The following is a 27,780-nucleotide window of genomic DNA, read 5'->3' as shown; positions in this document are numbered from 1 at the left end:
GACTGAATGATTGAGGAAATAGAAATGTATGAGTGAAAAAAGGGAACAAGTAATGTATGAATGAATGTTTTTCAGTCAAAAGTAAAGTGAATTACTTATTCAGGTAAATATACAAAGAGATATCTTTTATAGATTGCAAAACTAATTGAATGAATAGATTTACACACTGTTTAGAGGAAAAGAAAAAAAAACAGAAAGAAAATGTTTGGCATAGATGACACAGACCAGAATACAGAGGACACAAGTATCACTATACAACATTACACCTGTCACTTCATGTCAGTGAGTATTGCTCAATACAGGATTGTTTTAAGCCTTGCCAATTAACGATGACGAGCTATACAAGCACCGACAACAGTGACGTAGTCAGAAACAGGGAGAGAAAAAAAAGAATAAGAGAGGAGAAATGAATACCTTTTCTGAGAAAAAGCCTACAAAAAATCCTCCTACCTCTCCCTTGAGCAAATACTGGTGAACCCTAAGCATCCAAGTAGGTCACTTTGTCGAACAAGATCACGTTCCAAACACAACCAGCAGAGAAATAACTTTTGGGAACTCTTTATTGCAACAGGTGCAATTTATTCACTACAGTCACTCTGTAAAATTTCATTCATTTTAACATGTTTCCGGACAGAGAACTGTAGAAAGGCAAGAAATGTTTGCGGCATGAAATTTTCGCAAATGGAGGCCAATGGCCTTTTTGGCCCAATTAAATTTTCACAAATTTTCACTGGCACTCAATGTATATAGTGCAGACTAAAATTTTCAAGTGCATTTGAAATTCACAAATCTTGGCTCTCACAAAATTTGCAAAATTAAAAGGCACACAAATATTTCTGGTTTTGCAGTAACTCATTCACAATCCAAGTTGGGCTGAATGTTAACTGCTGTTTGCCGTAAGTTATGGGAGGTATCAGTGACTCTTAACACAACCACAAGCACTACCCCTGGGGGGCATTTCATGAAGCATTTTGTCTGACAAAGTTGTCGGACAAATTTGCTCTCAGCCAATCAGATGCAAGGATTTCACTAGCTTGTAACAGTTTGTCAGCAAAATATCCGACCAAAACACTTCATGAAATGCCCCCCTGGCCTCCATCCCCCACTAAAAACGCTCTATGGCCCTTGTGTTTTCTATGTACTACAAAACAGATATGAATGTTATCTACATTGTACAGAAGAGCTGCCAATTAAAGCTATACATGTCACCCGGTATTCCTCCTGGGCTCTGATGTATAAAAGATGCAATCAAACGTAAGTCAGGTATCAGCCAATCAGAACTGAGTAGTCAGAGACTTATGTTTGATTTTTCTGGCTTATATTTGACATCAACTTTTACGCAAAAGGCCCTAGTCATATCCTCTCTTGGCACTCATCATGAATTGATTTTTTTTTTACAGTCAGAAGCAACTTTTGCTACCAGGACACGCTTAGAATTTGAAAATTATAAAAACACTGATCTACGACCAGTCCGTGCCATCATCTTTGACTTACTTGCATATATGCCGTAGACTCTCCATAACCTCAGGGATATGATGTAGGTGGTAGCCTTGCACCAAGGCTTATTGTCCTCCACCCTGTCGCTCGCCAGGAGCGCGAGGTCGATGACGAAGGTGACGACAACAACGACGACATCAAAGAGCTGGTGGGTGAGAGGGGACGAGAAAAAAAGAAGAGGAAGACAGCTTTATTTAGTGAGCGATCAGATTAGAAATTGATGACATACATGTATGTAGCGAACTGGTGCAAGCACTCTGGATGTCCCTAAAATATCTCATCCACATGATGCTAATTGTCATCAGGGTGAAGTGGGTATTTCATAGGCTTGAAGACTACGTAATGACCTCATAGCAATGCGCGTCTAGCTGATCGCAGAATTGTCGGGCATACTAGCCTGGTCTTTGGGAGTCGTAAGAGGATCGAACTAATTTTAATTTTTCAAAGACTTTCTCCAGTCTCCAGCTGATCTTCGAGACATCTCCTTAGTCGCTACATAGTCACAAAGACTAATTTGTTTGCGATGTCTCCAAGACATCTGAGATCTTGCAGAGAAGTCTCCTCCAGTGAGATATGCCCTTTTGATTGAATGCCCTTTTGATCATAATGCCCTTTTGCATCAAATTTTATCTGAACTTTGACCCATTACAAGAACACTGAATCAAGAAAGAGAATTGTATTTCCTCTGATCATTCCTTGCTTTTTCTTTCTTTTGCACAAAGGATGCCTTTCACTCAAATCTAGAAGACAAAACATTTCACATTTCCACAATTTAGAAGACAACGCAATTCACTGCTAGATTAGAAAACAAGAATTATTTGCTTTTACAGTGTATCTTCTTTTTTCTCTCAAAATCCTTCACTTCATGCTTTTAAGTCTATTCTCTGATAAAGACAAAGATGCTGTATACGCACATTGCCAATAAGAATTAATAGCCATGGAAAAGAAAGCCATGCATACCAGGGAATAATTTACGAACTCAAATTTGATTAGCAATTTCAGCTGATGAACAATATTTCACACAGTATCCTGTACACTTCTATGTAAGAAAACAGCTATACAAAAGTTAGTTTGTGTAGCAGTGGTGTAAAAATGTATAGCAAATTGCGATGCGATACCAGGAAAATTATTCCCTGCATACCCTCTCAATTCCATAAGATGTTATTTGAAAAACAGTATGTGGCATTACATCAATAAATTCCACATCTATCTGATTCAAACAGGCCCTGTCTTCTATGGGATTCCAGTTACAGCAAAGTCAGATTATACAACATTTTTTTTTTTAATTCTTTATTCGAATTTCGTTCAATTTCATATCACAGAAACAACATCTCATCTCACAGAAATAACATGCACTCAAACAACAAAAAACTGGCAAGATGGTATTACAAGCTTTTACCTTAACTCACTTTATTTATCAGTCTGTCTTCTTTGTATCATGAGCATTTCCACATACTACTGATATTACTCATATAAAGATGAAAATTAGGTACTGTACGCTCATGTAGTCTAACAAAGATTATAAACCATTACTTTTAACAGCACTGGGCATTTAAACTGCAATGCAGAAGGAATTGAAGTGTCCTTCATTACACGCAAGATTGAAAGCATAGACTGCCCCATGGATTCACATTGAGGATGGTGTGAGGTCTCTTTGAGCATGTGGTTTCAATGGGCGGCGTATTGTATATCCTTGCACCTTCACAATCCTCAAAGTCATGGTCGAACTTGGCAAACAAAATACTGCACACCTACAATGGTACACACACACGCAAACCGCTCTAATGCTATTGAAAAGCACTGAGTGAAATATCGCGATGCATGTGTACGCTGCATATTGGCAAGGTGGTGTCAATCGCATCGCTCATGAGAACAAATATCACAAGTACTGTATTTGCATACCAGGAGGTCAGCCAATACGGTAACATCTCAATAAAGAAGAGGGGGATTCAAATCTTGTCAGTTGCACCTCCAGGTCGTATTTCAAGAAACTCTTGTTCAACCAATGTAAGTTCACCCAATATAAGTCAACACTATTCATGAAGTTGCCATGGCAACAGCTACACATTGGCCAATCAGCCCCCCAGTGGTTGTTTCAGTTGCTGCAGGCACTTCAACATAAAACACTGCCAGATGTCTTCGTGAAACTGGGCCCAGCACTAATGAGTGACATATTAACCAAGGAGTGTCCTACACAAAGAAATTTTGCTTGAATAAGAACACCAATAATCATGACAATGAAAGGAATGATGACTGGCATATATTCCATGTACCAGGCATTAGGATTGAATGAGGTTTCAGTACAGTTTGGGTAATAACAGTGTCTCAAATGATTGATGATTGATTCAAGTGTATTAAAGTTATTAAAGTTCAAAGGAGAATGAAACCAGAATATAATTTCATCATGTGAATTAAGGGAATGCAGTGTAATATTGATAGTAGAACATATCAGCAAAGTTTGAGGAAAATCAGACGATTCATTCAAAAGTTTTGAATTTCCAAAGCTTTGGTGCTGCCATAATACTGGATGAGAATACTAAAACACTTTTGGCATCATGTATGGAAAATGATATCAATAAAGAAAATTCAATATATTTTCACATTTCTCACATAATGAGAGAGCACTTGACTTTACCTCTTTCAGAAAGCAGAGAAAATGATATTACCCTTTAAAATATGTCAGTAACAAGTTGGGGGAATGTGTACTTTTTGTAAAAAATAAAGTTTTGTGGAATTCTCTTTATATTTTCCTTATATCGTTCACATACAAGACATCACAAACTGCAGAAGTCCCAACACGATTGTGACATGCCGACTTACATACATGTACTGGTATGCAGAACACAGTTCATGAACACAAGGTATTAATTGCTGTACTCCACAATCGCACAAATTGAACCGCTCAAGAATTTGTCGGGAGTCCCACTCATGAGAAATTAGACTCGCTATTATATTATGGTGTACACAGCAAAGTACCCTGGTATGTGAAACCCCTCTATACATTAATGGCAGTAACCCAACCCTCGTGGTCTCAACACCACTTCGAACTGAGTGCATTGCTAGCGGAAGACATAGGTTAGAGTCCTGATGACTGTTAGGAATTCATAATTAGGGCAAGCGATCGTCGAGACGTTTTGACTATCTAATGGATCAATTATGTTGCCCCACAACCCCATCCCAACGTTTACACATGTAACAATCAAAACATTTCCCCTGCATTAGCAGTGACCTCGGCCAATCTCACAGGTCTAGTACAGGGGCAGATGATGGCTCCCCCCCCCCCCCCCCCCCCCACCACCACCACCACCAGAAGGGACTGTTGGATCCTTGGTGAATTCAGTGGAAAGATAATAATATTAATTAAGTCATTACCCAAACTTAAAGGGAAAGTTTCAACAAACCACTATGAGCAAAGCCATCCTGATGCTGCCATCCAAGGTAAGCACAAAATGACAAAAAAAAAAAATCCAACATTTTTCAGCAATTTCTACATTTTTTCTCCCATTTCTCCATGACACACTGTACAACTTCTTTGGTATTTGCTGGTTGTTGGGCTTTCTTTTTTCCAATATCATACCTAAGATGCACTTAAACATAGGTAAAGTGAAAACAATGTTTAATATTGACTCTTTCCATATTATACGTGTACACTGTATGAAACACAAACATGTACTGTGTTTGCACATTTTCTTCTCTTTCGTTTTCATCATTTTTTTTTTCTTATTTTGCTCTTTTGGTCCTCTCTCTCATGCAGACAGTCCTTGAGGTCACTTGCCTGCAAATTCCCCCCACCCACCACACAAAAAAAGAAAAATCTCTCTTATTTTACACAGTGCTCGCTTCACAATGCATGGCTTCTATCTATCCACTCATTTTCTTATCTACAAATCATTTCCTCCCTTTTTTAATCACATTCATATTTATTGGCAATGTTCAAAGGAGCCAGCCAGTACCAAGTACAGCTTCCCTTTACACAGAAGTCATTCAGTCCCCAACCACACATTGTGCAATTAATGCAAAACTATGTCTATGGAGATGACACTATTTTTTGTTTGCACACGATGATGCCAGCTATCTATCATTAATGTAATGATAAAACAAACATCATGCACAAAAATGTACACAAAGGTACTTTTATTATGCACTTTGACCAACACACACAATGTATGCTGGCACACAGCCTGCAGCCATTCAAGCACTGAAACAATAGTTTGAACATCCTGAACACAAATATTGGTATGTACATATATTTGGACCAAGCTTTAAAGAGACATGGTGCACTTTATCCCACATACATGTATCCAGTCAAACAAGACTCTAACCCTTCAAGTTCTTAGAATTTGCAGGCCTGCTTCCTATCAGACAGAAACATGGAATTTCCAGCAGTTCCACTTGATTGATCATTTATTGTTAAATTTCAGCACTTTTTGGCAAATTCTATGGTACATGATTATCATACAGCTGCATAAAATTTCAGTCTACTTCTGCTTTCAGATTCATAATAAGCTACAACTGTAGGAAAAAAAAAAACTTTAGAAATAGGCATATAGAGAAAGATCAACATTTGCATAGTCATGCAAGCACAATCTGTCAGTTGTGGAGGACAGAACTTGCCATTCAATTCAGAGCCCCAAGGTGAGAATGCGCAAACATCTGTCAAGTTGTGTAGAGCCAACGGTCAAGTTGTGTACAGCCAACGGTCAATAAATCAATCAATCAAACATTCCAGTCTTGACCGAATGACAATATTGTGATCTCATTCTGTGGTATAAAAACACAAACATCTCAAGCTCTGTGTTTGTTCCTACTTTATCAACATGACAGACCACTCCCCCAAAGGGCTTCATCATTGACAGTGCTACAACCATCAATCTTTAGACCACTTGTAAAGTTTTGGTTTATAAAGCTAAGCAAAATTTACAAAAGTTCTATCACTAAGTAAAAATCACTTTGTTTCCCCTGTCATCACAGAACTGCCAGATTTGCATTACAGCCTCATCTAGCAATCTGAAATATTAGTAGTATTGTACTCGGTAAGCTGCATTCTTTTATTATTTTTTTGGTGGAGATTTGGGGGCAAAAGTTATAACAAGGCAAGTGCCATAACGTGTCTCGCCCATTCGCATACAAGAAATTGTACGCGAATGGGATATAACAGATAAAAAGAGATACAGAAGGGTAAAAATTTAAGGCAAAAAAGAAACATGCCATAAAAACTTAACATTGGGCCCTTAAAGTTTGTTGACCCCTGCCTGTGACCTTTGACCTTGTGGTGACCATCCACTCCCCAAGGGACATCTACCATCCAAGTTTGGTCACAAACGGACCTATGGATCAAAAGTTATGACCCATAATAGGAACGCGCCATAAAAACTTAACATTGGGCCCTAAAGTTCATTGACCCCTGTCTGTGAGCTTTGACCTTGAGGTGACCTTCATATATGGTAAAATGTGAAACTTTGTATGACCCCTCTTCCCTCGAAGTTTGATTGCAATTGAAGCCCAGAGTAAAGAGTTATTGAAGTTTTTGTAGCGTTACGGACGATGGACGGACAGACGCCGCAGGCGATCCCTTAGTCTCCCCGCACCTCCGGTGGGCTCGACAAAAACACACTGTCTTACATATTCAAGTGTTGGGGGAGGGGTAAAGGGTCAATTGTACCCCCCCCCCCCAATCTCTGGGTAGAACCCTTGGTTTTGTTGCGTGTGGGGGGGGGGGGGGGTCTGTTCTTTTGCCCGTTTCACTATTCACTATTTTTTTTTTCTTCTAAAAGCCCCCAGTGTGTGTGTGTGTGTGTGTGTGTGTGTGTGTGGGAGGAGGGATTAAGCTCTTCAAACCTGCCCCCTCCCTCCCCCGTAGCCCCAACTATCCACATTAGCACAGTTTCAAAGCTGGAAATTTGTCGACCCAACTTTCTACTCCAAACAGTCACATACATCCAACCATCCAATTAATGTATACATGATATCTGTTATCTACTTTTATGTATCAGTCTTTCTGTCCAGGTTCATCTATATCTAGCATAATTGATATGAAAATTTGTGACATCGGACACAACAGAGGAACAAATGCTGGAGTACATACACACACAGAGGTATAGACCACGTAAGGGCTTTTTACACTTGTGTTTCTTAACCCCGGACTTTCTCTGACCCAGGACTATCGTTAGTCCCGTACCAATTTTTTCAGCTTTTTACACTCGCCAATTAGTCCCGTACTATCTCTTGTCCGGGGCTAAGGAGAAAACTGACCTTTTTACACTCGTATTTCTTAGCCCCGGACTTTCCAAACCACATGAATATTCATAATTACGCTGTGTACTGTACACGTACAGGCACGCACCGGCAGCACTTGATTACCTCGTTTCTGATTGGTCAGTGAGGGTCGGACTTCGTCTCCGTCGCTTAGCCCGGGATTATTTTTTCGTTCTGTTTACACTCACTTGCTTGGCACCGCAATTGCGGTGCTAACCCCTGCTATTTTGCAGGGCCAGATAGTACCGTACTATTGGTGGGGCTAGCCCACTTTGGCAAAAACGAGTGTAAACAGAAAGTGGGCTAAGGATAGTCCCGTACCAACGGTGGGGCTAAGGCCCCCCCTTAGCCCCACCGTTGGTCCGGGGCTAAGCAAAAAATTGCAAGTGTAAAAAGCCCTTTAGGATCAATGCCGCTAAACTCATGCAAGTGGAATGCTCCCAACAAAGGCCTCAGTACACTAGAGTAGATCAGGATAATATTTGTGACTGATATGCCTCCAGTTGGCAACACTCCCTACTACACTGCACCTGTGAACACACATCAACCTACTTCTGTTAAGTAAATGGACCTATATTTTCAAGGTCAGTAAAAAATGAACAAAAATAAGTAAATTAATTAATAGGATATTTATAAATGTAATTTTGGGACAATTTCAAGTTTATGGCAATGCAGATGAAATAAATTCAAATCTGAATTTGAATTCAAGGATTAAGTTTAAATCTATACATGTTATGTATTAAAGTTTGGAATGACGCAGTTGTTTAAATAACAATAATAGACACTACAGCTGTATCATATCAACAGACAAAGAAAAAGCTAAAGTCTAGGGCTACACAATTAATCAGGTTTCTATTCTTAGCTTGTGTAATTCAGTTTCATAATTCCCCTTTTGAATGTATATATGAATTGCATATCAATTATGCAAGTGTACACCACGTTTGGGGAAATGCACCCTACAAGCAATGCTTTTAAATAGCATTCTCCCCCATCTAAGCATTTTTTCATATCGATACTCAAAATGTCTTTGTTTGTTTTTTTAATCTTCATTATCAAAACTATGTACTTATGAATTTTATCTATTGTATATCATAATGTCAATACATGCACTTTATTCTGTACACATTGATATCTTACATTGGTTTCTGTCGGAAAGGCAAAAGAAAAAATAAATGAATAAAATAGAGACAATTACTATGAATTTCAATCCAAATCACCATGCTGCTGTTCATCTTCCACTGAATAGCCAGCAATGGTTTTGATCCCTTATTGAAGCACAAACAGCATATTTATAAATTTAAATCAAAGAATCTTGTGTAGAGTTGTCCATCGCAACTGAATGACAAATGCCTAGCAATCAGGAGGTCACGGGTTCGAATCACACCCAGGTATGTATGCCAATGTTTTTTACCATGGCTATAACTCAACAACACTGGAAAATCAGTGTTTGTTTGTTGTTGTTGTCGTTGCTTTTATGTTGATGAAGAGTAATTTGTCAATCAGCTGCAATAAAACTACATCTATACTTAAGAATCATTACTTTGAACACTGCAGCCCTTCAGCACCACTGTAAATATGTATGACTCAGGGTCATTTAAAGTAGGCATTTTGAAACTTTCTCCTCAATTTGAGAGTATTTCTTTCCTGTGACTGGTCGATTTGGAAATTATGCTGATGACCACACAATTTGGACATTCGAAACCTTCAATTAAAAGTCAGTGTGAAGGTACGTATGTGTATCTTTGTAGCAGACTTATGTGGACTAAATAGTGTTGTGCAGTATATGGTGTACAGGGTAGAAAACCAATCATGTCTTTTTCATATAATGATATTTCAGAATAATAAGATAAGAAACTGCACGTGCTGCACGTCCTAACACACACTACACTAGGCAAAATATTGAGGGTTTGAAAAAAAAAAAATTAAATGATCTGATTTAGACTTTAATCATGATGCAGATCGTGGTAGGTCATGATAGTCAATGATCTTTTGTATCCACAAATGAGAACCAATTCTTGCAATGCATTACAAAAATTTGTTTTTGAAGACCATTAAAGGTCCTGTTTACCTTTGGGAGCAGTGATTTAAAAAATTTTCAAGATCACATTTGATGCATATGTGTACAACGCAGGTCTGTTGTATCACAAAACATCCCACCATATGAAATTTTTACAATAAAGCCTAAAATATACAGAGATATCAGTATTTTTCTTAATAAACCATAACTGTATCTACGGTTCAGTCTGGAAACAATTTCATAACTATTGTTCACATTTTGTGTAATTAAGACTACTTGATACGGATTCAAACTTTAGCAGTAGTGTTTGTATCCCTAACTCACATTTTAGAACTATTTTGAAGCACTAATGCTGGGTTTTTGTTTCATCTGCAAATGGTAAATCATGCCTTTAATACATGTATCTGGTGAGTGTGAACGAGAGTATTGCCTGAAGAAGATCATGGACTATCAGGCCAACGTCTTCCAGCTTCCCTGTTCCTGTCTGACCTTCCAAGAGTCAATTAATCAATTATTCCCAATTTCTGCATTCATTGGAGGGGGCAGCCCCATATGTGCTGGGCTAATAAGACCTGAATTAGTAATCACCGAACTGAAGTTCCACAAAAGCGATAGCAGTGTTTGGGCCCAACGGGCGGGCAATTTTACAAGACACTGCGTAATAATTGACTTTACCACCTTAATAGCTTGTATCAAATTAAACGGCTTACATTGTACACTGCGTGGAAGCTCTTATGGTTACAAACACAATGCATAAAATTGTAATTAAGCAAGCACACACACACACACACACACACACACACACACACGCATACACACAAACACATCCATGCACACACACACACATTCACTCCTAAATATGCTAACTTGACTTGGGGTATGTTTATGCTCAATTTGCGAAGGGAGAATCAGCGTTTTGAAACGCTGATTCAAAACGCTGATTCAAAACGCCGTTCACGGGAGCACTGTTTCTGCTCACTTTCTTCGAGCCTTGGAAAGAGCTTATGCAATTGCTTCGCTGACCTCAGCAGAGACAGTTGTTGGGGCGCGCGTTCTTTGAAAGTTCTGGCCTGAGTGTGTGCATTGTTCATGTTCCGTAGCATGTCTAATATAATTTCTATTGCTTAACTAACACGAACTGTAGACAGTGATGGAAATACAAGTTTCTATTTCACTGACAAATTGTTGACAACGTCGGAATGTATGATAATAGTGAGCTCTTCATGCATTAATTCATAGTTATGTCTGTCACCATGTACAGTAATGTACCAACAGGGAGCTCGAAGGATCAGCACCTGCAAATTGTGTTGCACAGCACGTAGAGTTATCGAAAGGTCGGCTGGCCTGGCGCGCTCATTTTCAAGTGAACCGGAAAGGTGATGGAGATGACGTCATTTAAATGCGTTTATGATGTGAGTTGCGTTTATGCTTCCCCATCAAACGTGATTAGTCAGAAACGCTGATTGTAAACGCACCTTTTTGTGCCTTTTAGATCGCCGTTTTGAATCAGTGTTTTTATCGAAATGAGCATGAACGCAACCGCGTTTTGCACTAATCACGTTTCAAAAGCCTGTTTTTGGCCCCCAAAATGGAAGCACAAACGCACCCTTGTACACACTTGTGGAGTACAAGAATAGCAACATGACTGCCTGTGCAAAATTCGCGAAAATAAAAAGCTCGCCAGAATATTGTGTATTAAAAAGCAAAGAGTGAAAAACAGTCATTTGCTATTTTAATGTGTTTCTTTTTTTTTTGATTATCACCATGCTTTGCATTCAAAAGGACTGCCCAATGCACAAGCACAACCTAAGAATATCTGCAGACATAGAAGAATATCTGCAAAAGTCTTGAGGCAAGGCTATTTGGAATACTGAACAGGTGAATTTGGTGATAAGTGCATTCTGACATTATCAATCATGCACACACACATAGCATCATATTCAAAGTGCACTCTGAGAGCTATTTTTACAGGCAAGACGTACTAAACTGGTACTCTGGGAAAGTCGCTGAAAGTTCAGATCGCTCCACAGCTGCCCTTCTACATAACCTCACTGCCTAACTATAGAAAGGATTTACCCCAAAAAGAAGCTCTCTGCAATAAAAGGTAACAATCCATAAAAAACATCATATGTGAAATTGAACCAATTAATGGCTTAAATGGCCTTAAAAAGTTAACGAGGCACCACAAGGGTGCCAAAACATCCCATTCAAGTATTAATGGGGAGATGACCAGACATTTCTTGTCTGATAGTGATACTATTCAATGTCACTGTGCCCAAAAAAAGCCAGATTCTTGTTTTTTTTTTTTTTTTTTTTTTTTGGGGGGGGGGGTTTCTCCTGAAGAAAAAGAAATTGATGGTCAGCATAGTGGATGACGTGTAACATAAGAACAGAGTGTCCCTGAGATTTCTGAAGTGGAGGCCTCATGAAGGATGTTTCTTGGGAGAAAATATGAAATCAGAGACACTGTGGGCTGCAGACAATTATTAAATATCACAGTCAGGAACCACTGTGTACATTTGATATGTCTGCTTTTGATGCATTACTAACACTTATAAACATGACATATTTCACAGTATTGGAATGGTCATGAATTTCAAACCCCACAGCAGAAATATGGCGACAAAAAAAAAAAAAACACCCAACAAACATGCAACTATTTTTAGCGACATCAAATAATGTTCGAACATGTACTCTTACTGCCAAAAATTATAAACAAGCAAAATTCACCGATATCTGCCTCTCCCTCACATGCTACTTTCCACATACAGTGTAGGCCCTACATGTATGTACAACTGTAAAACCAGCAATTTTTGCATGCAGTTTAATTTCATGAATTTTGCAAAAACCAAGATTTCTAAAATTACAATGCATGCAAAAGTTCTCTATGACACTATACAGTTTGCATTGAATGCCAGTAACAATTCGCCAAAAAAAAAAAAAAAAATGTCATGCCGCAAAAAAGGCTGTTGACTCCAAATTGTGTGAATTTCAGGCCACAAATATTTCTTGCAATACAGTATCTTATGGTCAAAATGTCCACTGTACAATGTATGTCCACTGATTATATAATGAGTCATATTCCTACGTTTCTTTTTGTGTTTTTATTTTCTTCACTCTTTCTGGAGCAAACATTGGATTAATTGAGAATATAGCTCGTTATTTCTCATTTTGGATGATCAAGTAAGAACTGTATTTCATATTCAAAGCAAATTATTTAGCAACTCGGAAATGAGCATTACCTAGCCCATTCAAATGTGTGGGAGTTACAAAGTGCCAGCACATGATTTTTCTTTTAACCCACTATAAAAACAAAAGAGCCTTTTTCTTTTAACAAGCCAATATTGCAACTCAAACCCCCTGAAAGTGAGTTTAATCATAGATTTTGAAAGACTTTAAGACAAATACAGTAACAAACTAAAGATTGTAATTTGTCATCACTGACAAATTAAGGTGATCCGATTTTTTTTTTTAATCAATGATTCGAGGTCTGATCGCAATAGGCAACACCATACAGGTTTCATCTGTGTTTAGAGACGTTGGTTGTGTGATGTTTGGATTCTCATTTAGAAAAGGGAGTCAAATCTGTCATCTTTGGTTCCAAATTCTGTATACACTAGATAACGAAGATACAGCAACAAATATATAATTTAGGCATGACCATACAGGTTTCATCTGTGTTTAGGGACATTCGCCGTGTGATATTCGGAATCTCATTTAGAAAAGCGAGTCAGATCTGCCATCTTTGGTACCATATTCCGTATAACACGTCATAATAAAGAGACAGAATGAACTTGACCACTGACCTCACTTTGCACAGCCAGGATGGCATCTAAGCAAAATGTGGTTATTTTGTAAAATGATTCTTGTAACATGGTCTTTGCGTGTGCAAAATATGGAAGAGACAGGACATGTATTCACTAAGATACAGAATGAAACATTTATGACCTTTGACCCTAATTTACATACCCAAGATGGTGTCTGATCAAGAAGTTGTTATTTTATGAAATAATGTACGTGACATGAACTAAACATGTGCAAAATTTGAGGGTGATAGATGCTGTTTTTCTTGAGTTATTGCAAAGAAAGTTGCAGAAAGAAAAGAAACATCTCAATACATTGAAGATAAGCTTTAAATTCAACCACGTTTTTTAACGTGATCCCGACATCGTATGAAAAAAACGAAGGGTAAAATACAATAGCCCAAAGTCTCAGCTACAACATATTAAGATCTGGGAGAAATTCACCGAAGCATAAGTGAGCTATTGCTCGAAAAAGATTGTCATAGCTTCATTCGCAGAAAAACTGCACTCCCATAGAGATAACACGTCATAATGAAGATACAGAAAGAATATATGACCTTTGACCCCACTTTGCACAGACATGATGGCATCTGAGCAAAAAGTGGTTATTTTGTGAAATGATTCTTGTAACATGGTCTTTGTGTGTGCAAAATATGGGAGAGATAGGACATGTATTCACCAAGATACAGGATAAAACATTTATGACCTTTGACCCTAATTTACATACCCAAGATGGTGTCCGATCAAGTAATTGTTATTTTATGAAATAATGTACGTGACATGAACAAAACATGTGCAAAATATGGGATTAATAGCCATTGTTGTTGTTCATCTATTGCACAGAAAGTAGTAGAAAGAAAGAAAAATAAAGAAAAAATTATGTTATTTTTATAGAAATTTGAAGGAGAAGCATGAAAAAATCAGAAAAAGATAAAGTTAGGAAAGGAGATTAAGACTAACTAAAGAAAAAAAAAAAGGAAAAAAAGTGTTCAAAAAAAAAAACTGGCAGGGGTGAGCATCGAACCAGGGACCTTAGGATTACGAGTCGGATGCGCTATGCAATGACCTATTTCATGCTCCATAGGCCCTGTGTATTAAGCAAAATGACGCTGCATCGAAGCCACATGCAATTTTTCAACCAAGTTTTTCGATGTGATACCAACGTTGTATGAAAAAATGGAGGTCACACCAACGATAGCCCAAAGTCTCAGCTACAACATACTAAAATCTGGGAGAAATTCACCGAAGCATAGGTGAGCTAGTGCTCGAAAAAGAGAGTCATGTCAATTTTCACTGCCAGAAAAACTGCTCTCCCATAGAGATAACACGTAAACTGGTCAAATTTTACAAGGATACTTTCAATCCATTTTTACGAGGTGATGACGTTATCCAATCAAAATGTTGTTACGACATTGATGAAAGAACATTTCATAAGCTACAACATACTGAAATCTGGGTGAAAATTGGCGAAATTTAAGTGAGATACGCTCGAGTGAATTTGAAATTTGATGACGTCATTTGGAAAATTTACTTTGTTTACTTTATTAAGAAATTTGTTATCTTTTCATCATTTTTTCAGTATCGCCAACCCATGAAATGACATGTACAACTCATCAGCTTTTAGAATATGTCAAGAAAATGGGGGGTCATCGTCCATCCTGACGAGTAAAATCCGATTTAAAATTGGCGGTTTTTTGGCATAGTTGCACAGTGTATCCCCATTGACGCACGCGCGGAATTTTGAATTTGACGGGCCCGTATGATGTCATATTGAGTCGGATCGACTTGAAACTTGATAGAAATATTCCTTGACATTGTGGACATCCGATCCGTGTGAAAAAACTGAAAATTTCTATTGCATATGAGCTGTGCGTGCGTATATGCGCGCGCGCGTACGCGTCCGTCCGATTTTTTCAATTTTTCAAAAAATGCTCCAAATGGTCTGAAACGTGTGCAAAAAAAATTTGAGCTCGATTTGAGCATACAAATATTTCAACGCGCGCGTACGCGCACGTACCAAGAGAAAATGTGAATTTTTAGAATATGAGTAGAATGCGCATAACTTGAAATATATGTGACGTAAATTTCATTGAAAAACTTCATTCCATTAATGAGATATGATTGAGAATGTGTTTTCATATAATGACGTCATAGTGACGTCACGGTCGACTGATCACTTTGATTTTAGTTCGATTGCCGTCTTTGGGACACGATACATACATGGTATAAGTTTGAACTTGATAGGCATAGTACTTTCTGAGCTAACCTCTGCACAACTTTTGGGGAGAAATAAAGAAAGAAGAAGAAGAAGAAGAAGAAGAAAGAATCCGTACAGATACAATAGGTGATCCGAGAGGATACTCGGATCACCTAACAACATTCCAATCATTATCTAGGGGTTTTTCCCAAACAATATGCACCGCAACTAGCAAATACATGAGACAAAAGCTCTTGAACATGCTGCCATGCTTTTGCCCACAATGTATAACTCTGTTGTTTACTAGAAAGATGAATGAATGCTTAGGCACAAACAACTGAAACTTTGCTTAAAGCTATTCATCTCATTCTCCTTTCAAACTTAAAACAGAGCCAACTATGCACTTCCAAGATTAAAATCTCTTTGATAATCATTAATACACTGCATCTCCTTTGATCTAGCAAATGACAAGCACTCAACTGAGGCAAGACACTGTGCACGGACCTTTTTGTGCGAGGGTTCAAATAACATGCATACTTCCTGTTTGAGGACATTTTAAATGACTGAAATCTAGCTGAGTTTCCAATGATATCTGCCTTTCACAGTAAACAAAAATCTTGTTTACTGCTCTGATATAAATTCTGTGCATTCTTCCTTACTACACATTATAGCTTCATTACCTACACTATGCCCCAAGGCTTGCCTGGCCAAGCAACAAACTGATGTACACAAATCAGCTTTTAACTTCTTGAATGGAATTTGAAGTCCAAAGGGAACATGTAGTCCTATGCACAGCTGACTACCCGGTACTGTACTCAGAAATATCCGTACATAAGTTTTAATACTGTATCAGACAAGTCTATAGATACAGTAATAATAATAATAATAATAATAATAATAATAATAATAATAATAATAATAATAATAATAATAATAATAATAATAATAACAATAATAATAATAATAATAACAATAACAATAATAATAGAATAATAAAATAATAATAATAATAAAATGATAATAAAATAATGAAATAATAAAATAATAATAATAATAATAATAATAATAATAATGATAATAAAATAAAATAATAATAATAAAAATAATAATAATAATAATAATGTATTACAACTTGTATTTATCAAGGGAAGCCTCTTCAGTGTTGCCTGGCTTTTAGTGGTCACCTGTCTGTCATACTGGCAGCTACTACTGTAATACAGTGACCACATACGGTGTACATCGATCAATTTAAACATACCAGTAGTCAAGTTAGTTTTCATAGACAATCTGTAACTTCTGCACACAGGTTTTTATGGGATGCCCTATCTTCAGTAGCTGACGTGCAAAATGTAGTGGACCTAAAATAACTTGAAACTTACTCAAATACTTGATTACGACCAGATTAGTAGTAATTGACATGATGAATCATGGCTTAATGGTCATGAATATTTAATAATCCCCCCCCCCCCCATGATACTAAGCAAAATGAGTTAAGACACAATACAAATGTTCTCCTCTTAACTGCAAAGGGGCGTTGGTAGCAGATTCTATCCAATTAAGCAGATTACGTGACTTAGGGGTGAAAACTTTTATTACATTCATTGGAAGTTTTAATTGAAATTCCACCCATAAATCAGGACTACCCCATTAACAGAGACACCACTGTACGTGGAGATTGCTGTCGGATGCTATTGCTTTCCAATACCAGAAAAAATAAGTACTAAAGCAATCTGTCAAGGTGGATTTTACATTATACCACTGCTTAGAATCTGTAGATATCATGAAATCATGAAATAACAAACACTTTTTGGCTTATCATATTTGATGATAACATTATATACAAACATTGCTTATTCAAAAGCAAGATGATATTAATTGAGTAAAACCTGTCACTCATTTTTAAGACAATGTCACCAATTCCCAATTTTTCTCAGAGAAAACATTGTCTTTCCATTTTTAATCTTGGACATGATACCCTGTACACACAGACCCAATTAGAGAAAGAAAAGTATTTTTTGGCATGATGTATAAAGCATAATCATGATATCTTTCTTTTTAACTTCACATAATTTTCTGGGCATGAATCAAAATGTTTCATCGTTTTTATAATAAGCTTGATGAATCAAAAATTTATATAGGTAGACCGTTTGTCTTCCAGATATAATGATTTGCCCAGGGGTAACAACAGTCTCTAAATATGTACCACTGAGAGAACTTCTATAATATAGGCTGAGACTGCCTCAACAATAAACATGGAAATGCAAAAAACCACAGCATTGGAGATCACAGTGTTAGATATTACATTCATGTGTCAAAGACATTTGGGCAGGAGTCCATAATGGCGTCACACGACTGTGGAAGCCAGTGGCGTTTCTGTCGGCAGAACATGTTACCATCAATCTGCGTAATTATAATTTGTTTTCAAGAAAAGGGGGGAAACCATCATTCATTCAGCACCGTGTTTGCACAATCAACTAGCGAGTCAGCACGGGCAAATAAAAAACCCACACCAGCACAGCACCAACCTGCTAATATGTTGGGGCACGCGTCCGACTTCACCAATCCAAGCCCCAAGCATCGTTGCAGTGGTCTTTCGAGTACCAGAGTTTGGTTTATTGGGAGATCTACAAACATTGGTGTGGGCAACAAAACAGTCTCTATGATCTCTATGAACAGTTTCTGCTCCCCCCCCCCCCCTCCTTTGTTTATCCATGGGTTTGTTGCGCAAATATCATTGGGTGTACTTTGTGTTCCTTGCCCAAGGAATTCACAGTCAATTTACATTCATATATTATGTGTAGAGTTGTAGGTTTCTTAACATAAACCATTTGTCGGGTAGCGGTATAGGAGGATTCCAAGTAAAACATTTACAAGCTTGCTTACAGGACTTATGGATTGCAAAATTGCCCATAAAGAAATTCACATTGTATCCAGTAGGCATGTATGCTTGCTTTTTCACAAAATTTTGTGGACTGCAAAAATACCATTGAAGAAATTCACCTTGTATACAATGTGAAATGAGAAAAAAAAAAACAGCGGCAGATTAGGAACAATTTGTATACTTTTGTACTATTAGTACGCCTGCATAGAGATTACAATTTGAATTTGATTCTGAGCAACATAGGTGCTGATAAATGAAGAGAGGGACTGAAAAGGATAATGAATCAAAGCAGGAAGGGAAAAAAAAAGAAAAATATGATCATGACTCAGCAAAAGGTAACCACATTATTCTTGAAGCATTTGGCTTTTGTTTCGAATGGTGACCTGTGTAGGAGTTTTGTATGTGCTATTCATGGGAAATAACAAATAGAGTAATCATGAATTCTATTGATATTTCTCAACAGCTTTTTATACCTTTTGGTTTCATATCTTTTGATAGAGAAAATACAAGGTGTTGATCAAGGACAATGCTTTAGAGATAACAAGTGGAGACCAATGACTTTGAGTTAATGACCACTGCCGATGGGGACTGAATTAAAGCATTTTGGTACAAATATTTTTTTTAAGCATCTGGCACCAACAGAACATTAACTTTCAGAAATCACAATGACATACATGCATCATGGATCCCTCAAATGCATCAAAACACGACACAGCTGCTCTTCCAGAAAAGCGTCTGATTGCGAGTTACACATCAGAATGGATACAACTTGCAGCTACCTACACAACATGCTATCATTATCTATCTCAGCGTAACACCATTCTGGCCAAAGCATGCAAAGTGCATTACCAAGCTAATATCTCAAATCAGTATTCCTAAACGCCAATGAAAACACAGTGGAGGGCCGGTGATAAAAAAACGGCCCACTGATTTTTTGTTTGGACAAGAAGCTGGAATGGACATGTATGCATTCTTTAATTGGCTTTCAAAATCAATTACTGGTACGAGTGGTAGACCAAGGAATAATGGCAGAAGGGTAGGGCGGATACAAGGAGTGTTTCCTTTCAAAATACATGAACATGCTCTGTTTGCTGATAAATTGTCATTGACGTTAAAAGTCGCCAACAATAGCTGAAAAGAATGCTCGAACAAAACACACAGTACAGTATGTAGTTTGCACACTCTGAAACATGTGAAAGGGGTGACTTTTTTAAAATCAATCTCCCACACGGCACAGCATCCAAAGGTAGAATTCATTATGGGGCAAACACATTTGATATCAACAGACATTGCCAGATCAAATATTAGGCAATGTATGTTCTTGCTTCTTCTGACGTTCTGTCTCCAATCGGCAGGGCAGTAGAATTTTTCAGGGAGTTTGGTTCAAAAATTAGATAGTGAAATCTGAGAGAGAAAGAGAGAAAAATACAGTTCTGACCGCTAAATGCAGTGTGTACATGCGCCAAACAAGTTCCTCTTGGAACTACATGTAGGCCTGTATGTACTAAAAGGGAACCTAAACCCAAAGAGAAATGTGGATTGAGTGAAAGCAGCAACATTAGTAGAACACATCAGTGAAGGTTTGGGGGAAAATCAGACAATCGATGCAAAAGTTATGAATTTTTAAAGTTTTGGTGTTGGAACCGCTGGATGAAGAGACTGCTAGAGATTATGATGTATGTGTGGACAACAATATTAAAGAAAATATAAAGGGAATTCCATAAAAATTCATTTTTATGAAAATGACACATTCCATCAAATTGATACCGACATATGTTACAGGTAGCAATTATTCTCCCTGCTTTCTGAAAGAGGTTAATAGTCAAGTGCTCTGTCATTATGATAGAAAAGATAATTTTTGTGGAATTTCCTTTATATTTTCTTTATATTGTTGTCCACACACATAATAACCTCTAGAAGTCTCCTCATCCAGCGGTTCCAACACCAAAACTTTAAAAATTCATAACTTTTGCATCGACTGTCCAATTTTTCTCAAACTTTCATTGATGTGTTCTACTGATGTTGCTGCTTTCACTCAGTCCACATTGCTCTTTGGGTTTGGGTTCCCTTTCAGTCTTTCAGTACTAATGTCCATTAGCCCCTGTACAACAATAGTGACATCTTGATTGGTCTTAGGAGGGTTTAGCATGACCTTACATTACTCTATAACCATAATGTCTACCCACACACCCACACTAAAACATACACACACACCACACCTGTTGAAAGCCAACAATACTGCACCTTGGTGAGCAAACACTCCATTTGATTGCTCCAAACTTCTGGGTATGTTAAAGGTGCTGTTTACCTTTGGGAACAATTATTTTTTTTTTTAAATCAAGATATGACATTTAATGCATATGTGTAGGTCTGTTGTGCCACAAAACATACTATCTTATAAAATTTTTGCAATAAAGCCTAAAATATAAGGAGATGATCTGTATTTTTATCAATAAACCATAAGTGTAGACAGTTTAGTCTGGAAACATTTTTATTATAACTACACTGTAATGTTCACACTTTGCATCTATATTTAACAATTAGTTAACATCGATTTTACCAATTAAAATCTTTACAGTGGTTGTTTCTATCCACAACTCACATTTTAGAACTATTCTAAAGCACTAATGCTGGGTTTTTGTTTCATCTGCAAATGGGAAATTATGCCTTCAAATGGCACAGCATTTTAAAGGACAAGTTCACCTTCATAAACATAAGGATTGAGAGAATGTAGCAATATTAGTAGAACACATCATTGAAAGTTTAAGGAAAATCAGACAATCCGTTCAAAAGTTATGAATTTTTAAAGTTTTTTTGCAGTACCCGCTGGATGGGAAGACTACTGCAGTGTATGAATAACTTAGATGTCACATGCATACAACAATATAAGGAAAATATAAAGAGAATTTCACAAAATTCCATCTTTTGAAAAAAGTACACATTCCCCTGACTCGTTACCGATAAATGTTATGGGTAATATTATTCCCCCTGCCTTTAGAAAGAGGCAAGTCAATTGCTCTTTTATTATGCGAAAAAAATGAAAATATGTTGAATTTTCTTTTATATTTTCTTTATGCTGTTGTACGCATATGACTCACAAGCTGTAGTAGTCTCCTCATCCAGCGGTTCCAACACAAAAATTTTAAAAATTCATAACTTTTGCATCGATTGTCCAATTTTCCTCAAACTTTCACTGATGTGTTCTACTAATATTGTTGCATTTTCTCAATCCTTCTGTTTATGAAGGTGAACTTGTCCTTTAATATGGGTGGGTGGTGGTTTTACATGTATTCCAGCATCCAAAGTGGGACTCTTCAAAGCCAAATTTCCCTTGGCACATGCTGGAATTATTACTTTAGCGAGTACAGGAAAATAAGTGAACACACTCCATGGGAATTTGAAGAAAATCACACAATACATTCAACAGCTATGAATTTCTAAAGTCTTGATCAATCTCATGTGCTGCCCTCTTTAGTGTGTGAACTCAACAATAATACGTAATGTCAAAGTTGGAGAATGATATACCTGGTAATCAAAATGTACAAGGAATTTCACTTATTTTCATTTCATAAGAAAAGTACACAAGTTCTCTCGCCTTGTTCCAAAGGCCTAAAAGGGCTAATATTATTCTATATGAATCTGATCTGTGGAGAAGAAAGGTCTAGAGCTCTGTCTTTATGTCCTAGAAAAAATGATTCCACACCCCTGATATAGATCCTATCCACAAATACATCTGGTATAAATGCCAACCGCACAGAGAAACACTCTCAAGAGTCTTACACATAATGCCAAGGGCACCTGCCGGGTTACATGAAATACATGTACTGCCTTAACGTTACGTATCAGCCAATGTACTCAGAAAATATATTGCATTAACACAAAGTGCAACACATCTCTATGTGTTTAAAGGGACGCAGTCCTCACGAAATTAAAAAAAATATGTTGTTGTTGGTACCTCCAATGAACTACTTTCATCAAAAACAATATTTCAAATTACCAGATAAGCTCGTACATTTCGGTTAAAAAAGTGTGACTCTGCAAATGAGCAAGTCTTGGCGGAGAGTCATACGTCATCGATGCACAACTCTTTCCAGCGGTGTTCTGCTCGTCATCCCTAGTTATTTATAAATACATGTTTACTATTTATTTTTATATTAATTGTATACAATATAAATAAGCTTGAAATATTTTGTTTGAAATAATAAAACCACATATTGTCACATTTTATGAAAAAATCAGATATGATCATTTTGAACACTTAAATTGGTTTTCTGAGGCACGGCTGTCAACTTACATGAGAGTAGGGCATCAATGACGTTGCACCTTTTGGCAGGCTCTTACACGATCACTTGGAGGAATTATTTTTTAAAAATGGCGTACGGAGACAATTTTTGATGTCCACGCGTATAAATTGGTGAAAGGTTATATTTCTTACTCTTCTTAATTATCAGTACAGTGAAAATCTCAGGACTGCTTCCCTTTAAGAAAAGTAAAGACTGTGATAGAATACAATTGTAATAGTAACAAGTTTCATACTTATATGTACTTCAAGACTGTAAAAGATGCATTTTCAAGGCAGATTGAATTTCTTGATGTTGGTAATTTGTCTTAAATTCTGAGGTAAATACAATGTAATTCCATACAGTAGAGGCATTACATGCAAATGTTCTTTCTCCATGAAATTTGGTGCTTCTGTTTGGAACAACACTACTTGCTTTTAGAGAGGAGGTTACTTTCTGGTGCGCAGATTTGAAGTATAGTTCTAACACCCATGTCTAGCACAATTCCAAAGTTTGTGAAGTCTTTGTGCAATGTTGTGTGGATACTACATTTCTAAGATCAGTCACCAGCTTTCTCTTTGTTTATAAACGGGATTTAGCAGTGTTGAACATTTTTTTAATGACTGTCTTTTGTGAGTATCTGTAACGTTATCATCAAGGTATGATACCGACGATGAAAATACTCTAATAATAGTAATAATTACCAGTTTAATCATGACCACTTTACTATAAATATCTTCATCATTATGATTACACACTATAATTGGCATTTATAGCATGGTTGGTTTTGACAACTATATTTGTGGTAACAATAGAAGTTACTATCAAAAACCACGCTCTTTCCTTAAATCTTGTATTCAGCTATCAAGCACGTAACAAGGTCAAACTCAGAGGTCACAGCCACCCGGCTTTGTTGTCTTGTGGTGTATTGTATGTACGTCATCGTCATGTTCACAGGAAGATTCATCACGCCGAAATGCAATTAACCCACTAATATCCAAACCAAGCCCTCATGGAAAACCCACAAAGGTGACTGGGGTTTTTACAGAGTAGAGGCAATTAAAATGTAGCACACCTAGTTCTTTTTCACAAGTACTGCCCCTTTCTCATGAAATCTCATCTTCAAATGGCAAATTGGCATCAATATATAGCACATATCAAAAGCTGATTTCAAACTCTAATTTTTTAACTACCGGTATCTCCCAAGTTCCACAAATGAACATTTTTAAAAACGGACAGATTAATTTTTCTTCTTTTTTGTTGCTAGTATTGGAAATTACATGTATGCTCCACAGAGGATCTTCATGATACCTAGATGAAACATCTTCTGATTTTCTCACCAAAACAGCTTTTTTTTTTATTTAAATATGTTTTATTGATTTCAACCATTGGCATACAAACTTTCATTTCTAACTATTGTATATAAATAACACAAGCAAGAAAAATAAATTTTGAGATAAAAGAAAAAGTGTTTTTTTGCACTTGAGGATTGGTCTTGTATCATACATGTACATGTACATCGTATCTTATACCATGTACTTTCCTCTTGAACTGTTTCTGCTGCTCATATCCTGAGCAAAGGTTTGTGATCCAGTGCTACTACCTCTAAAGACAAGGACATCACTGTACCATCCTCCCATCTAATCTTCAAAGACTCTACTTCCTACATGAGCCATGATTAAAGAAGATGATCTGATCAATCTTGGGAAAAATAATATAATTTCACTGGCATAATGCTCTGGCAATCTGCAGCTTAATAGGTCTGATTACAGGGAAACTTTGATCAATCCTAAGCTGCATTTCCTCTACAACTCTCACCGGGTGCAACCAAAGACACCCTTATCCAATAAATACAATATTTCCTCCCATCACAGAGGCAGACATGTTATAAAATGATGCTGGTGCACTTCATAAACGGTGACTTTAATATTGACATGTGCGTGCACAGGAAAAAATAATCCCATCACCAGTAAAGACCTTTCACAGGGCTGACAGCAATCACACATCAAAATCAGGGAAATTCAAAAAAGTTTTCAAACTAATTCCCAAGTCAAGAAGGCTTTGATATTCCACTGTGAAAGGATACCTAGGCTGTTTTCACACGTACCAAGAGTGTGTAATTTTAATCATGATTCTAATGACACATCAACATAATTCTGCTTCAAATTATTCATTTTTGCCGTGTCTTACAAACTGGAATTGTGAAGAGTGATTTGTATCATATTTCTAATCGTGATTCAAATGGCGGTCTGGTGGTGTTTTCCTATCATGATTCTCCAGACTAATTACGGAATGAAACAGTCAAGTGTACAGATTGACAGGTCTCCAAATCATGTTTTGTGGGATACGGAGTTTAATACGCTGAACTTTTTGCCCACTTCCACATAAAGTCGTCCCCACGGTCCTTACGGATATCCAACCCTAAATTCAATTAACCCTATCAATCTCATGAACTCAAAATATGCTGATTACAATGTACAATTGTATGTCACTGTAAGTGGTGCTGGTAGGATAAGTATCGTGCATGGTAGTTTACATGAGTTCTACTATACATGCATGTATGTACACACATGCAACAACATGATTGCCAAAAGGGTCCATTTATACGGAAAAACCCTTCCTCACTGAAACAAAAATAGCAAAATCAAAGAAAGCACATGAAAACAGGCCTGCTTGAATCCTTAGAGCACATTCTAACTTGAGAATTCCTGTCACTTTCAGACATGAGGTGCACATTTCTTACATGTTATCATTACACAGGCAGTCACGACAGCCACAACGCGTATCGAAGGTATGCACGCGCATGTGTTACGACCAGGCGGTGTGTCGCGGATACGGCTCATAAACCGGCAGTTCTCTCAATGCATCAGCCATTTCCTCCCTACCCTAAGAACCATGTTCACTAATAAACAAACATCACAACAACAAGGAAACATACCATTAATTTTCATAGCAGTCCTGTAAGTTTAACTCAAAAAGAAGATGAAAAGAAAGTGTAAAAGTAAGAAAATGTTGGAGTCTGGAAGTTAAAGTGATGTGCAAGAGTTTGGCATCTGTGGATATGGTAATTTATACTAATTTCCTGTACATTCTCCTTTTTCCTTTTCTTTTCATTTTTTTTTTTTTTTTGGGGGGGGGGGTGTGTGGAGGGGGGGTATGGCACTGAACAGATGTGAACTCAACCCAACCCTAACTTTCTCCAAAGTTTCTTTCTTATCATGCATTGTCATTGCAAGTTTTGGTGCAATTGACCCCTTCCTCCAAGCCCTCTCCTTCTTATTCTTTCTCCTCCTTCTCTTTCTTCTTCTTTTCCATCTTCTCCTTCTTCTTTTCCTTCTTCTTCTCCTTCTCCTTGTCCTCCTCCTCTTTCATCTTCTTTTCAATCTTCTCTGTCTTCTTGTCCTTCTTTTTCCACTTCTACTTCTCCTATTTCTTCATAGCATTTTTTGCTCATTTTTTCTTCTTCTTTTATCCTCTATCTTCTTCTTTGCTTTGAATCTTTTTTTCTTCTATTTCTTCTTCGTCTTTAAAACTACTACTATTTTTCTTGACAGATGCCCAGGATGATTGACAGCATCCATCTACAGTTGAACCTCTCGTATCCGGACAAGTCGGGACCGAGGCTCATCCGGATAAGGGATTTGGCCGGATACGGGAGACTCAATGCTTTATACATGTACATACATACACATGTACTGATGTAGCCCATTGTAGTACCACATGTAGTAATGTGTATACTGCAACCTTTTCATTGTTACATTTGGGGATGTTTGGGGATGTTGAAATGTCTGAAGGTAAGTAATTTGGAAGGAAATTTGATGTAATGTATGTTAATCATGTTGGAAGTAATATGTAATTCATGTGTGTTTGTATAGGAGTTCTCAAGGAGTTGGGAATCCCCCTTTCCTCCCGTAATTATTAAAACAAATCACGGCGAGATTGCGTCCGTATAATAGAGAGATCCGGATAAAGGGAGGCCGGATAAGAGAGGTTCAACTGTATCTGTTGTCAGAGGTGCCGCTGCTCAGCCTCATCGGTCAATCTCATCCTTTGACCACAAGGCTCAGCAGTGACAGGAGTGTTTGTCTTGTTTCAGCAGAGAGAATATGCATACATTTCAAGGAGTCTCACACTGGTCTATTCCCATCCTACCTGTTCTACATGTCTGTCGTACAAGAATACACCATGAATAATTGCCCTAGGTATACTTTTTGCCCATTTTCATTTATTCAACATTTAATATAATTACAGTTTGATCATTAATGAAAGAAACAAAGAAAAAAAAACATGGCATGCAGCAAGAAATATATTGTGTAAAGTATGATACATGAACCTTCAATGTGAAATCACAAATCAATGACCACCTAACAGTAATGTGCTCGTATACAATATCAGAGCAAAATCTGCACTGTATGCCCTGTTGTGCAATATATACATGTATGAAAAGGGAAATAGCGAACACCTTAAAGGTTGACTAGTATTGACAACACCTGAATGACTTTTCACACCTAGACGTCTTCTCTTCTTGTTTTGTTTTGTTCTAAATGTGTTTGGAATGCAACCCTGGACAGCTGCACAGGTCAGATGGTCAAACCACTAATACCACAATGAGTGCCAGACTGGACACTTGTCAAGACGATTCACATAAGCTATGTCTCAATGTTTTGTTTTCGCTCCCCTGCCCAGAGAATGTGAAAAAAAAAGAAGTACACAACAAAAATCCTTGCTGCTGAACTACACCAGTCCCACCTATCTCTTTCAGAGGCATTTGCCCATTTGCTGTTTGTTCACTTCACTGCCGCATTAATTGTGTAGTACCCAGCTCCCAGCAGCTTCCCTGCCCACTCCAC

At 37.4% G+C, this 27,780-nt stretch overlaps 1 protein-coding gene across 1 annotated transcript in view; it reads right to left on the bottom strand.

The window, feature by feature from the left end:
* Positions 1-27,780, bottom strand: part of LOC139717082 (uncharacterized) — a 49,987-nt gene that overhangs the window by 9,451 nt on the left and 12,756 nt on the right. Inside the window, exon 4 of the mRNA XM_071628590.1 lies at positions 1,495-1,642. Coding sequence (XP_071484691.1) covers positions 1,495-1,642 — 148 coding nt within the window. The remainder of the gene's footprint in view (positions 1-1,494; positions 1,643-27,780) is intronic.

The sequence above is a fragment of the Diadema antillarum genome, unplaced genomic scaffold, assembly GCF_040938485.1.
Source record: "Diadema antillarum isolate AM-2024a unplaced genomic scaffold, OU_Dant_1.0 scf00000071, whole genome shotgun sequence".
Taxonomy (NCBI): domain Eukaryota; kingdom Metazoa; phylum Echinodermata; class Echinoidea; order Diadematoida; family Diadematidae; genus Diadema; species Diadema antillarum.
Note: the sequence above shows the minus strand (reverse complement) of the source record. Positions and strands in the feature narration are given on the sequence as shown.